General features: G+C 37.6%; 1 protein-coding gene across 2 annotated transcripts in view; it reads right to left on the reverse strand.

The window, feature by feature from the left end:
• galnt9 (polypeptide N-acetylgalactosaminyltransferase 9) overlaps positions 1-16,742 on the reverse strand; it is a 230,961-nt gene that overhangs the window by 90,967 nt on the left and 123,252 nt on the right. For both annotated transcript variants that reach the window (XM_062051655.1, XM_062051656.1), the window contains one exon: positions 2,898-3,015. In XM_062051655.1, the coding sequence (XP_061907639.1) occupies positions 2,898-3,015 (118 nt within the window). The remainder of the gene's footprint in view (positions 1-2,897; positions 3,016-16,742) is intronic.

Below are 16,742 nucleotides of genomic sequence, written 5' to 3' on the forward strand. Positions count from 1 at the left end.
GTCTGATTTATTTATTTGCAAAACTTCCTTCCTCAGAAATGCGTCATTACGTCCACTTAAAGATTTGTTTCGTTGATTAAGGTTAGTGTGTAACAGTTGTGCAAATAAATAATCATTAACTTAGAATTTAATGGCCGTAACACATTGCAAAAAAGTTGTCACAGAGGCATTGTTACCACTGTGTTACATGGCCTTTCCTTTTAACAACACTCAGTAAAGGTTCGGGAACTGAGGAGACACATTTTTGAAGTGGAATTCATTCCCATTCTTGCTTGATGTACAGCTTAAGTCTAGTACCCGCACTCTTTTACTATGAAGCCACGCTGTTGCAACACATGGCTTGGCATTGTCTTGCTGAAATAAGCAGGGGCGTCCATGGTAACGTTGCTTGGATGGCAACATATGTTGCTCCAAAAGCTGTATGTACCTTTCAGCATTAATGGCGCCCTCACAGATGTGTAAGTTACCCATGTCTTGAGCACTAATACACCCCCATACCATCACACATGCTGGCTTTTACACTTTGCACCTAGAACAGTTCAGATGGTTCTTGTCCTCTTTGGTCCGGAGGACACCACGTCCACAGTTTCCAAAAGCAATTTGAAATGTGGACTCGTCAGACCACAGAACAATTTTACACTTTGTATCAGTCCATCTTAGATGAGCTCGAGCCCAGTGAAGCCGGTGGCGTTTCTGGGTGTTGTTGATAAATGGCTTTTGCTTTGCATAGAGTTTTAACTTGAAATGACAGATGTAGCAACCAACTGTAGTTTACTGACAGTGGTTTTCTGAAGTGTTCCTGAGCCCATGTGGTGATATCCTTTACACACTGATGTCGGTTTTTGATGCAGTACCGCCTGAAGGATCGAAGGTCCGTAATATCATGGCTTACGTGCAGTGATTTCTCCAGATTCTTTAAAAATGTTGATGATATTACGGAGCGTGGATGGTGAAATCCCTGAATTCCTTGCAATAGCTTGGTTGAGAAATGTTCTTAAACAATTTGCTCAGGCATTTGTTGCCAAAGTGGTGACCCTCGCCCCGTCCTTGTTTGTGAACGACTGAGCATTTCAGGGAAGCTGCTTTATTACCCATCATGGCACCCACCTGTTCCCAATTAGCCTGTTCACCCATGGGTTGTCCCAAATAAGTGTTTGATGAGCATTCCTCAACTTTCTCAGTCTTTTTTGCCACTTGTGCCAGCTTTTTTGAAACATGTTGCAGGCATCAAATTCCAAAGGAGCTAATATTTGCAAAAAATAACAAAGTTTTCCAGTTTGAACGTTAAGTATCTTGTCTTTGCAGTCTATTCAATTGAATATAAGTTGAAAAGGATTTGTTGTATTCTCTTTTTATTGACCATTTACACAACGTGACAACTTCACTGCTTTTGGGGTTTGTATTTTTCATTATCTTAATTTTAGCATGAATAATTATATTTTGTCTATTCTAGTTTAATATGTCAACACAGAGAAAATACATATTCAAATAAGATATTTTGGTTACCCCCCCACATAGAACATCTTGTTTAAAGATTCTGCAACATCTTGAGGATTCTTTTTTTTAAGAATTGCAAGTTAAATAATGTTTTTTTTCCCCCCCAGAATAAACATATTATTTCTATCCTAAAAATCTTGCTAATTTCTGGATATACAAATCTTAATTTAGGATGTTTTATCAAGTATAATTACCAAACAGACCGATATTTTCAATAGTTTTAGGTTGTTTTTTTTTCCTAAAATAGTCTTTTTTATTTTATATTTTCTCAGATCTTTTTTGCAGTTTATGATTTGTGTCGGAAAAGTTCCAATACTTTTGATTAATTAATACTGTTGTATTCGTCAATGTGAGGGGCATCACCTACTCTGGGCCAGATGATCTAGAAGCATGTCTACAAAAAGATCTTGAGTGCATGAAGAGTTGTGAGTTGTGGCATGACCATGACGCTGACCCTGAGCATTCCACCGTTCTTGGTAAAAAAACAAAAAAAACATGACTGTGCTGATTGGTAAGATCAATGCGGTGATCAAGGAGACCCATTTTGAAGACTTGGATGACTCCAGGATGGCAACAGAGTGTAGAGAATGCATATATGTTTAAGAGTTATTTCTTTATTCATGTTTGGAGCAGCTAGTACTTTTCCTTTGAATATTCTACCAGTTTCTCTCTTTGTCTTCAGATTGTCTGTTTAGTGTCTTAATCCTTGGAATGTGAAATACAACACCCACTTATTCCTTCTAAATGCTGTGAGGGGGGGAGATGGGGGTTTTCTTTGTGTGCAAAGGAGTTGGCTTTTCCGTTGGAATGCCAGATCAGCTAGAGTAGCCGATATGAATGTATTGGTTAAGTTGACCACCTAAAGCTTTAGTAAAACTTGAAAATATTCCAATTCTGTCTTGATGGTCCTTCTTACTCAGCATATATGTCATCAAAAGAACTTGGGATTGACCAGTAACTTAGATTCCCTGGGAGGAAGAGCTGGTCTGACGCAACAAGAGTTAAGGAGGATCATAGAAAAATGGGGAGTCATCCAAAGGGGAAAACTTGTAGACTGGATTTGAAATACATATTTGGCCATACCAGTCCTGAAACCTTTCTGACACACCTTCATTTGTTTTTAATGTAAACACAATCTGCTACGTCTATACAGCAGCTCTGATGCAATCTGTAAATTAAAAAGTCATCTAAATGAAACAAAACAACACTTATTCATCACGTTGAGAGTCTTGTATCACGTAATGTTTGCATGAGGTCTGCATGGTCCGTCTCTACTTCTCTATTCTACTTTTTTATTCCATTCAAAATCATTCACTGTCTTTATCGCACGTTTTCCCATCAGAGCTTCCTCCGAGAGTGAATTGATTTCAAGTAAACTTTTGATGAAAATCGAACCTTACCCGCATGCCGAGCTCAATGTTCTCCCCTCCGTAGACCTCCATACCAGGATCCAGCAGACCGATCTCTCCAAAGTAATCACGATCCACCACAAACGAGCAGCCAATCATTGCAGGCGTTCTGGAAGAGAGAAGACAGACAATATTTGAGTCTCATTGTGCTAAAAACGCTCTCCCTGACCACCTGAGGGCACCACAGACCGTGGATGCTTTTAAAAAAGGCTTAAAAACCCTTCTTTTTAAAAAAGCCTTTTTTTTTATACATGCATACTAGTTCTAGTAATTAGGCTGTTCTAGTTTTTTTATTTTTTTTATTTTTTCCGTTGATTTCCCCTGTGGACTTTGGACTGCCTTCCTCGATCTCTGACCCTCGGCCGTACACGGACATTGTCACTCCTCTCCTGACCTGGACCACCTGCCTGCCCCACGGACTGCCTCGTTCCTTCGCTCTCAACACTTGGTAACACACACTTTAGCTAACTACACACATAGCTACGAACAAAGGGAGACCGGGCTTTCTGCTCCGCCGCTACCCAGTTTGTGGAACGTTCTCACTGACCACCTGAGGGCACCACAGACTGTGGATGCTTTTAAAAAAGGCTTAAAAACCCTTCTTTTTAAAAAAGCCTTTTTTTTTATATATATGCATACTAGTCCTAGCTATTAGGCTGTTCTGCCCCACAGACTGCCTCGTTCCTTCGCTCTCAACACTTGGTAAAACACACTTTAGCTAACTACACACATAGGCTCACACACACACACTCTTAGTTTTGACATTCTCCAGTTCCTTAGTTTAGTTTATTAGTTAGTATTGTTTATTATTATATATAATGACTATAAATATAATAAATTATTGAACATTACTGCCCCCTGGTGTCTGTGCCGTCATCTCCCCTCTGTTAAAACATAACACCTACTTTATTAGTGGCGTACAGTAGCCTGAATTTTACTCTGTATTGTATCAGAAAGAAAATCGGTGGTATCGCACATCACTACCTTTAACTCAAGACAGAGGGTCTTCTTATTTTTGGATTGTTTTAAGTTTACACATGTTTTGCAAGTTTCATGAGTCTTTCACTTATTTTCTTTCTTTTTTACTCTTCAAAATACGCTACAAAATATGCTTGTAAGAGAAGGTTTGTTTCCATTCCTGTGCCGAGTGTAGCACTGATTTTAAAGAAGGTGACACATTGTAGCAACAGTATGGTCCACCTTGCTACAAAGTAATTTGATGATAAAATATAATTGTGTATAAATGCTTTGATAAATTATGTTTCGACAAGTATCGTCCTAAAAGAAACAAAAAAACATGTTTTATTCTTGGCCGACTATATAAAAATGATGTAATTGCTTGTTACATCCACCCCGCTTTTAAAACCATAACCGGTCCTTTCGAAAATAACAAAACCCACAAACGACGTCGGGTCAGCATGTTGGAGAACATTCTTCACAAAAGTGGGGTAACCCGCTCGCACTGCGGTCCCCGGGCTTACTTTTTAACACTATTATCTGTCAGGTCACATCTTAAGTGCTCTGGGACAAAGCCCCCAAAAAAGCACTCTATTTATTCAGTCCACCCAACCGTGATATTTTTCTTCTAGAAAGTGGGTTGCTACATTTTTCTTGCAAGAAAAATGCCTTGAGTAAGAACACTACATGAAATAATATCCTCAATAGGTTGTATTCAGTCACATGCATTTTGAACGGAAGTAAAATAAAGCGGTGGTGTCCTCCCATTCCTAACCCATAAACACACTCCACAAGGTTGCGGAGTGTGTTTATAGGAACTTTTGACCATTCTTACAAAACCGCATTGGTGAGGTCACACACTGATGTTGGTGGAGAAGGCCTGGCTCTCAGTCTCCGTTCTAATTCATCCCGAAGGTGTTCTATCGGGTTCAGGTCAGGACTCTGACCAAACATGTCAAACTATCGGATACGCCAGACGTTATTTTACACATCAAAACAGATGAAAACTTGGAAAAGCATGGAAGCCTACAACTTCTTGGTGTGTGGCTGGCTCAAGGAAATTGGTTGGTACCACTGCAAAAAGTCAGTGTTTAAAAACAAGGAAAAAAGATACCAAAATGAGGGATATTTTATGTGAACTAAGCAAAATTATCTGCCAAAACAAGTCAAATTAGCTAACCTCAATGAACCCCAAAATAGCTTAAAATAAGTATATTCTCACTAATAACAAGTGCACTTTTCTTGGTAGAAAAAACAAATATGAGACCTTTTTTGTCAATATGTTGAAAAATATTCTTAAATAAAGTAAATGCTAGTGCCATTATCTTGACATAATGATATGCGCTCGGCATTACATTTCTTGAAACCAGCAAACTTATACTAAAAACTAGTTTATTTTTCTTGTTACTCTCGGGGTCTACTAGCCACTCAGGCAAATCATATTGTCTAAAAATGCATTTTTCCATCGATAACATGACATAATCGCACCAAGTGCATACTAGTGCGCAAGGAATATATATATATATATATATATATATATATATATATATATATATATATATATATATATATATATATATATATATATATATATATATATATATATATATATATATATATATATACAAATATATATATATATATATATATATATATATATATATATATATATATATATATATATATATATATATATATATATATATATATATATATATATATATATATATATATATATATATATATATATTACATATTTACAGCCTGGCGCCCGGCCAATTTTTTTTATTGTAATTTTGAAGAATTTATCTGAATGTGCATGAACTATTTCTGTTAAAAATTGTTTGAAATGTCAAATGTTTAAATATGAACTGTCAGTTTACTGTACTGTGCCAACTGTACTACTATATGAGTACATATTTTCTATTGTTTCATTGAAAATAAAACAGCAAAGTCCATTTGGCTGTCATCTGTTTTAATTATGAGACACAATTGTGTCAAAGTCATGATTTTTTATTTCATGCTTGAAATAATAAATGATGACTTTAAAAAAGCAGTTTTATACTTGTGAGTGTTGATGACACAGCTTTGCAACAGTTGATATTCTAGTTTCAAGCATGTTTTACTCAATATAGCTCATCAAATCTCAGCAACAAGCTGTAATATCTTACTGACATCATTTAGGAGCAAAACACTTCAAACAAGTAAAACACTCTAACATAAAATCTGCTTAGTGAGAAGAATTATCTTATCAGACAGAAAATAAGCAAATATCACCCTTATTTGAGATGTTTCGATATTTATTTATACTTACTTAGATTTCAGCTTTTGCGGTGTGGTTGGTGTCAGTTTATTTGGAACATGCATACAATTATAATGTAATATTGTCAGCTGTTTCATTGTCCCGAAAGGAATAGGAAGAAGCAGAGCTTATTTAATGCTACCCCTTTTCGTATCATAGCAGTTTTAACCAATGTGTTTGTTCTCTATTTTTGACACAACAGTGAATAAATAAATGAATATACAATAAGAAAATAGTTAAGGACTATCCGAGAATCAAACTAGTCGTTGGTTACAGCCCAAGTTTTAATGATATATTTCCCTTAAAGGCCTACTGAAAGCCACTACTAGCGACCACGCAGTCTGATAGTTTATATATCAATGATGAAATCTTAACATTGCAACACATGCCAATACGGCCGGGTTAACTTATAAAGTGACATTTTAAATTTCCCGCCACACTTCCGGTTGAAAAACTCCTTTGGATATGATTTATGCGCGTGACATCACAAAATCCACGGAAGTGGTTGGACCACATCGAACCCGATACAAAAACCTCTTGTTTTCTTCCACAAAATTCCACAGTATTCTGGACATCTGTGTTGGTGAATATTTTGCAATTTGTTTAATGAACAATGGAGGCTGCAAAGAAGAACGTTGTAGGTGGGATGGATCGGTGTCTTAGCGGCTAAGTACAATACTTACAGCAACACAACAAGGACTACTTACTACGCCTAGCCGATGCTTGCCGCCAAACCCACGGATGAAGTCCTTCGTCGCGCCGTCGATCGCTGGAACGCAGGTGAGCACGGGTGTTGATGGGAAGATGAGGGCTGGCTGGCGTAGGTGGAGCGCTAATGTTTTTATCATAGTTCTGTGAGGTCCGGTTGCTAAGTTGCTAAATTAGCCTTAGCGTCGTTAGCAACAGCATTGTTAAGCCTTACCCGGCTGAGAATTTTTAACCGTGTAGCTACATGTACATGGTTTAATAGTATTGTTGATCTTCTGTCTATCCTTCCAGTCAGGGGTTTATTTATTTTGTTTCTATCTTCATTTGAGAACGATGCTATCACGTTAGCTCAGTAGCTACACTACCGTTCAAAAGTTTGGGGTCACATTGAAATGTCCTTCTTTTTGAAGGAAAATCACTGTACTTTTCAATGAAGATAACTTTAAACTAGTCTTAATTTGAAAGAAATACACTCTATACATTGCTAATGTGGTAAATGACTATTCTAGCTGCAAATGTCTGGTTTTTGGTGCAATATCTACATAGGTGTATAGAGGCCCATTTCCAGCAACTATCACTCCAGTGTTCTAATGGTACAATGTGTTTGCTCATTGGCTCAGAAGGCTAATTGATGATTAGAAAACCCTTGTGCAATCATGTTCACACATCTGAAAACAGTTTAGCTCGTTACAGAAGCTACAAAACTGACCTTCTTTTGAGCAGATTGACTTTCTGGAGCATCACATTTGTGGGGTCAATTAAACGCTCAAAATGGCCAGAAAAAGACAACTTTCATTTGAAACTCGACAGTCTATTCTTGTTCTTAGAAATGAAGGCTATTCCACTAAATTGTCTGGGTGACCCCAAACTTTCGAACGGTAGTGTAAGTGTGTCACCGATGTATTGTCGTGGAGATAAAAGTCACTTTAAATGTCCATTTCGCGTGCTCGACTCTCATTTTCAAGAGGATATAGTATCCGAGGTGGTTTAAAATACAAATCCGTTATCCACAATAGAAAAAGGAGAGAGTGTGGAATCCAATGAGCCAGCTTGTACCTAAGTTACGGTCAGAGTGAAAAAAGATACGTCCATCACTGCCTCTCTAACGTTCCTCATCCACGAATCTTTCATCCTCGCTCAAATTAATGGGGTAACCGTCGCTTTGTCGCTCCGAATCTCTCTCGCTCCATTGTAAACAAAGAAAAATTGTGAGGGTATTACCTCCTGTGACGTCTCGCTACTTCCGGTACAGGCAAGGCTTTTTTTTATCAGCGAGCAAAAGTTGCGAACTTTATCGTCGATTTTCTCTACTATATCCTTTCAGCAAAAATATGGCAATATCGCAAAATGATCAAGTATGACACACAGAATGGATCTGCTATTCCCGTTTAAATAAAAAATAATAATTTCAGTAGGCCTTTAAGACTCTCAGATAAAACCCATTGAACTTGGAGAAAAACCAAACCATTGGCCATGACCAATGTCTGTGAGTAATCATTATATTGACAGTGAGACAGATGTACGTGTGCTTTTTATTCCTAGCCTTCTCTGCTGATTGTGTTCATCCAAGCAGAAAAGGGCAGAGTACAAGTTTTTAAATGGCCACCCAGCTTGGGTTGTTGATGGGCAGAAAGCTTGCGGAACAAGTGGGGGAATGATTTCCAATAGAAATCCACGCAGGCGAAACACTTTACCCTTGAGGCAACGTGTCTCTGCGCAGCTGCTAATAGAGAACATGAAGCCCCTCTGCATTGCCAGCGGCTCGTCTTAGCCGACTTACTTACTATATGTGCAAATGTTGAAGTAGGACAGGATTTTGACAACCGCATATGACAAATACACTGAGGGGTCCGCAAACTACGGCCTGTGGGCCACATACGAGCGGGAGAAGTCCCAAGTTAAAAAACAAAAATAAATATTTATATATATATATATATATATTTATATATATATATATATATATATATATATATATATATATATATATATATATATATATATATATATATATATATATATATATATATATATATATATATATATATATATATATATATATATATAAATTGGCGCAGCTGCTAATAGAGAACATATATATATATATATATATATATATATATATAAATGTATACAACATATATATATATATATATATATATATATATATATATATATATATATATATATATATATATATATATATATATATATATATATATATATATATATATAAATGTATACAACATATATATATATATATATATATATATATATATATATATATATATATATATATATATATATATATATATATATAAATGTGTACAACATATATATATATATATATATATATATATATATATATATATATATATATATATATATATATAAATGTATACAACATATATATATATATATATATATATATATATATATATATATATATATATATATATATATATATACATAACGACATATATATATGTATATGTATATATATATGTATATAAATATATATATATATATATATATATATATATATATATATATATATATATATATATATATATATATATATATATATGTATATATATATATATATATATATATATATATATATATATATATATATATATATATATATATATATATGTATATATATATATATATATATATATATATATATATATATATATATATATATATATATATATATATATATATATATATATATATATATATATATATATATATATATAAAATCTACGAAAACACAGCTGTTCGCCGCCACACAGATCACAGCATCGACATAATTGAGTTTGAGTTTGAGTTTATTTCGAACATGCAAGCATACAACATGATACATCACAATTTCCAGTTTCTCTTTTCAACATGTTCGAAAAGGAGTAGGAAGAAGCAGAGCTTATTTAATCCTACCCCTTTTCTTTACATAACAGTTGCAAAACTTTTTGTTCACTTCCTGTTCACAATTTATTCACAATAAACTCCATAAGTAATCACAATAAAATTAAATAAAAAAATAATAGTAAGAATTCGATAATAATAATTGGTGAAGTAAGTCATATTTCATATGATGAGATAAGTAAGATCACTTTAAGAATGAATGAATGGATGGATAATTGTCGATTGTAACAGCTGTGCAGAGACTATGTCCACATATTCAAAGTTCTTGACATTCCATTCGATCCAATTTTTTATCAGTTATTCTCATTTAGCGATTAATCAAGGCAAAATAATGTAAATCCGTTTTTTTTCCAAATTTGATTAATCGTTATAGCCCTTCTTCCGTTTTGTTTTGTTTAAATACAGGATTCTGCCATTAAAAAAAAAGGATTGACATATTATTGTTTTCTTAAAAATTTAAAATATACCTTTACTAAGGAAAGACCCGTGGCTTCTAATATTTTTGACCCATTTCTAGAAGACTTTGGGGTCTAGTCACTCATGCATCCAAGGGTTAAAGTGCTTGTAAGGTGAGCTTTTCCTAAATACACAAACCTGGAAGAAATCCAAAAGTTTTAAAAGTAATATGCCTCAGTGTTTAGTAGAAGTAATTTGCCTTTGTGTTTCATGTAACCAAGTCTGTTGGGTCAAACGAGGCCTCACTGCCTCTACTTTACTTCCTTCTGTATTTTATTCAGTCCAGGATCCTTTGATAAGCTGCAGTTGAAGACGCTGAACGCGACTGCTTGTTCATCTTCTGTGGCCACCATTAGGCTGAGGATAAATCTTCCACGAGTCACCTCAAAAATGCTGCTATGGTTTCGGAAGGATTCAAGTTGCTGTTTGCAACAGACAGGGCGTTGGAAGGAGACCTGTACATGGTCCCACCAAGCTTAAACATTAGTGATTGGTTTAAAAGAAGTACTTGGCATAAAAACATTATTATTTGACCCTTTGCTGCTTTAACTGATATTATGAAGTATGTACTTTATAATAGGTGAAACAATATGAGAGGGGTCAATGACTTTGTTCTTTCTCCCGGTTCAACATAATAGCATTAGCAATGCTCCAAATACTCTGTAACATGAATCCCTTGCACCACATTCATATGGAAATGATGAAAACTAATACATTGGTGCTTTATGATGACCGCTCATGTTTTATTCATTATTGACCTGTTTCTTGCTACTTTATCTTGTATATTTTTACATGACATTTCCAGTTAATTGTATTATAATGGTTCCTAATAGTTCAAAGTTCAAAAGTTCATAGTTCTTCTATATTATAACACCCAATATTTTGATTTATTTTACCTTTTCAATGTCTACTCTAGTGGTCACCAATAGATGCTTTAAAATGTAACATCGGAAATTATCATTATCGGTTTCAAAACTATCTGTATCAGTTTCAAAAAGTAAAATGTATGACTTTTTAAAATCGCCGCTGTGTACACGGACGTAGGGAAAAGTACAGAGCGCCAATAACCCTTAAAGGCACCGCCTTTATGTGCCGCAATCACATAACATCTGCAGCTTTTCACACACACACGAGTGAATGCCAATGGTCAACAGCCATACAGGTCACACTGAGGGTAGCCGTATAAACAACTTTAACACTGTTACAAATATGCGCCACACTGTGAACCCACGCCAAACAAGAATGACAAACACATTTCGGGAGAACATCCGCACCGTAACACAACATAAACACAACAGAACAAATACCCAGAATCCCTCGCAGCACTAACTCTTCCGGGACGCTACAATATACATCCCTCGCTACCACCAAACCTCCACCCCCAGTTTTCCATAACTGGAGTTGAACTTGTTCTCTGATTTTGGAAAACCTTGTTTTTGAATGATTGATTGAAACTTGTATTAGTAGATTGCACAGTACAGTACATATTCCGTACAATTGACCACTAAATGGTAACACCCCAATAAGTTTTTCAACATGTTTAAGTCGGGGTCCACGTTAATCAATTCACGGTAAAGTTACATTGTTTCATGCATCCAGCGGGGCATCACAACAAAATTAGGCATAATAATGTGTTAATTCCACGACTGTATATATCGGTATCGGTTGATATCGGAATCGGTAATTAAGAGTTGGACAATATCGGAATATCGGATATCAGCAAAAAAGCCATTATCGGACATCTCTAGTCACCAACCTTTTCAAGCCCAAGATTCTTAGTCTCAGCCAAAAACCAAGTAGTTTCCGCCAGATTGTGAAAACTGGCCGATGATCACTGATGTCGGATATTAGCAGACCACTTGTGGTATTATCAAAATCATTAGTAAAATGTTATCAATAAGTGTGGCGCCATGTCCTGAGATTCTGCTTGGTCTTTTGATTTTAGGATACAAACTCATGCTATGCATTGTGGCTATACAGTCATCTTTGGGCTTCTGTTTGTTATGGTTCAAGAAGTCAATGTTTAAAGGCCTACTGAAATGAAATGTTCTTATTTAAACGGGGATAGCAGATCCATTCTATGTGTCATACTTGATCATTTCGCAATATCGCCATATTTTTGCTGAAATTATTTAGTAGAGAACATTGACGATAAAGTTCGCAACTTTTGGTCGCTGATAAAAAAAGCCTTGCCTGTATCGGAAGTAGCGTGACGTCACAGGTTGAAAGGCTCCTCCCATTTCCCCATTGTTTACACCAGCAGCGAGAGCGATTCGGGCCGAGAAAGCGACGATTACCCTATTAATTTGAGCGAGGATGAAAGATTCGTGGATGGGGAACGTGAGAGTGAAGGACTAGAGTGCAGTGCAGGACATATCTTTTTTCGCTCTGACCGTAACTTAGGTACAAGCTGGCTCATTGGATTCCACACTCTCTCCTTTTTCTATTGTGGATCACGGATTTGTATTTTAAACCACCTCGGATACTATATCCTCTTGAAAATGAGAGTCGAGAACGCGAAGTGGACATTCACAGTGACTTTTATCTCCACGACAATACATCGGTGAAGCTCTTTAGCTACTGAGCTAACGTGATAGCATCGGGCTTAACTGCATATGGAAACAAAACAAATACGCCCCTGACTGGAAGGATAGACAGAAGATCAACAATACTACCAAACTCTGGACATGTAACTACACGGTTAATGCTTTCCAGCTTGGCGAAGTTTAGCAATGCTGTTGCTAACGACGCCATTGAAGCTAACTTAGCTACGGAACCTCGACAGAGCTATGCTAAAAACATTAGCTCTGCACCTACGCCAGCCAGCTCACCTGCGTTCTAGCGATCGACGGTACGACGAAGGACTTCACCCGATCACCGATGCGGCCCGGAGACGGAGGAAGTCAAGGTCAGGTCGTTCGGCTAGCGCGTCTGCTATCCTCAAAGTCCTCCTGGTTGTGTTGCTGTAGTCCGCCGCTAATACACCGATCTCACCTACAACTTTCTTCTTTGCAGTCTCCATTGTTCATTAAACAAATTGCAAAAGATTCACCAACACAGATGTCCAGAATACTGTGGAATTTTGAGATGAAAACAGAGCTTTTTGTATTGGATTCAATGGGCTCCGAATACTTCCGCTTCAACCATTGACGTCACGCGCATACGTCATCATATCGAAACGTTTTCAGCCGGAAGTTTGCTGGGAAATTTAAAATGTCACTTTATAAGTTAACCCGGCCGTATTGGCATGTGTTGCAATGTTAAGATTTCATCATTGATATATAAACTATCAGACTGCGTGGTCGCTAGTAGTGGCTTTCAGTAGGCCTTTAACGTTCGAACTGGTAAACTTGATTTTTTGCAGATATTAGCTCATTTGGAATTTGATGCCTGCAACATGTTTTAAAAATGCTGACACAAGTGGCAAAAAAAGACTGATAAAGTTGAGGAATGCTCATCAAACACTTAGTTGGAACATCCCACAGGTGAACAGGCTAATTGGAAACAGGTGGGTGCCATGATTGGGTATAAAAGCAGCTTCCATGAAATGCTCAGTCATTCACAAACAAGGACGGGGCGAGGGTCACCACTTTGTCAACAAACTGTCGAACAGTCTAAGACCAACATTTCTCAACCAGCTCGTGCAAGGAATTTAGGGATTTCACCATCTACGCTCCGTAATATCATCAAAAGCTTTGGAGAATCTGGGAAAATCACTGCACTTAAGCGGCAAGGCTGAAAACCAACATTGAATGCCCATGACCTTCGATCCCTCAGGCGGTACCGCGTCGATCATTGAGGTCCAGTTTTGACTTGACAATGACACCACATGCTGGTCCATATGCTATACAAGATTATGAAGTATGTTTTCTGATGTTTATTGTTGATTTCTACTGGATGGGTGTTTTCTTTTCAGCAAGCATAATCATTAAACCTTGGCCATAGGTACATACTCTTCTGGGTTGTGTACCATTTTTGAGCCTTTCATTTTGCAACGTGGTCATTGTTATCCTGTTTTATTTAACATGTAACATGGCGGGAGCGTAGAGCTGACAGGGATTGTATAATCCTATTCATCTCTGGTGCAGGGTTTGATGACAGTCCATTCACCACTTTTTGCCTCTTCATTGTGCCGCTAAGTTGATAAAAGGATCTGCTCTGCTGCTATGGCAACCAAATCATGGCATATTGTAATGGCAGACATCGGAAGGATGTATCCCTCAGTCAACACACATGGCCATTTTGTTGGCGGATCCTAAACACAAAATTAATCAATCGATAATTTGCGATCTCTTTGCAGACGATGTTGATCTTCTGGTAACAAAAAAATAAAAATAAAATCGTGCTGTGGACAATGCCTCCTCACATCAAAGAATCAAGATCAAGATTACAGATGCTTTATTATTGTCCATTCTTTAACATGTACAAGACACTTAAGAACTGAAATTACATTTTGGGCACAGTCCCACTACGAGCAGACATACGTTACAAGGGGACAAGACGGGACCGCCAACGGATCAGCCACTTACGGCGCTCCTTAAAAAAGGTGGGGAAAAGGTGACATTGAGAAAGGGGGAAGAGTAAAAAAAGTATCAGTCTAAGGCTGGACCCTCGGGAGGGGTCCAGACGGAGTCCAAGGAAAAAACCTCATATAGCATGGCACACAGAAACATGTAATCACAACAACTCGCAACAGAGGAGGGGGGGGATTTGGGACCCTGGAGGCCGGCTGCCGCTATAAAGCGCTACTCAGCCGTCCACAACCCCGGAGAGGAATTAAGCAGTGGTGAAGGCGTTGATTGGGCGAGGGGCGGGTGCGTGCATGTATGCCCAATTAACTTGGGTGAGATGTTGAAATGTTTTTGTGGACTGGGGCCGATCTCAAAGCTCGACACCAGGTGTTATTGGAAAAAAAGAAAGGTCAAAAGCGTCCATCGTTGAGGAGTCCTCGGGGGAGTTCTTCAGATCAGCCTGTTCCTGACAGCATCAAGGCCATTTGAGGGAGTCAAATCGTAGATTAAGATGTTGTTTTCTTCGGGCAGTCAAAACAATGACATTCCCGCTCTGTGTCCATGCTGGTTCTCTCAAGTTCAATTTAATTCTTCCTTCTCCATTCAGATCCATTTTGCGATTCAAATCAGAAATCGCCACAGTTTGTGTTCCCACAGCCCGACCCAATCCTTCCATTGCGACGAACAGCCGTTGGGCTCCTTGAGTGGCTGCCATCGTCTTCCGAATTTGACGATACACCAGAGCAATGCCCAGCCCAATCAGCAGGTTCCCCGCGATCACTGTTCCAAATAGGTAGATGCCTTCCACGTCCTCGATGGAAAGGACTGAGAGGCACATGATTCTCCATCTCACGTACCCCGCAGCAATGGTTCCATCAGGGCAGGCAGGCTCCCCCGAAAAGACTTTGTCAATTGAGTTGAGATTCCAGCTGATCATATCCATGTTTGATGTTTAGATTTGAGGACAGCGCAAAGAAAGAGGCTTCAAAAAAGTTCAGACAGGACAAGGACACGAAGAAAGGAAGCAGGGAAGGAGGGAGCGGAGAAAAATGCGACCGCCCTCACCAAGAGGCAAGAGAGAAACATCTCCAGTCCTGGAACTTTTCCGACACTGTCATTTGGAAAAATAACAAGAATTTCCCTACTAATTGTTCCACCTACATACATATGCTAATTGCAGGCTAATGTAACTTTGGATTCGCGGTGTTCTTTTTCATCTCTAATTAGGTCTTTGCACATATTAGCGGTGTCTCAGCAAGTGTCTCACCTCATACCGCAGCGTTTTTACATAAAATGTCTGCAGGAAGTGTTGGCTGAATTATCAGCGTTCCCCACGGAGACTATTCAAAAAAATAACAGGAGTTACTTTCATTAGAAGATGTCCCTTAGGGTGGTCTTTATAGCACACTACAAATCTGGAATTGTTTGATCTACCTTTTTTTAAAGGGAGAAGACTACTTGACTAAAATACTGTTCTAATAATACAGTTTATTACAGTGAAAAATGATAATGAACATATTGATCTTTGAGTCAATGAAATTCAACATACGTCCAATTAAAGGCCTACTGAAATGATTTGTTTTATTTAAACGGGAATAGCAGATCCATTCTATGTGTCATACTTGATCATTTCGCGATATTGCCATATTTTTGCTGAAAGGATTTAGTAGAGAAAATCGACGATAAAGTTTGCAACTTTTGGTCGCTGATAAAAAAAAGCCTTGCCTGTACCGGAAGTAGCGTGACGTCACAGGAGCTAGTATTCCTCACAATTCCCCATTGTTTACAACGGAGCGAGAGAGATTCGCCCAATGCGTTTGGCGGCCCGGAGACGTAGGAAGTCAAGGTGAGGTCGGCGGCTAGCGCGTCTGCTCTCCAACAAAGTCCTCCTGGTTGTGTTGCTGTAGTCCGCTGCTAATACACCGATCCCACCTACAACTGTCTTCTTTGCAGCCTTCATTGTTCATTAAACAAATT

The sequence above is a fragment of the Entelurus aequoreus genome, linkage group LG06 (genome assembly GCF_033978785.1).
Source record: "Entelurus aequoreus isolate RoL-2023_Sb linkage group LG06, RoL_Eaeq_v1.1, whole genome shotgun sequence".
NCBI classification, from domain to species: Eukaryota; Metazoa; Chordata; class Actinopteri; order Syngnathiformes; family Syngnathidae; genus Entelurus; species Entelurus aequoreus.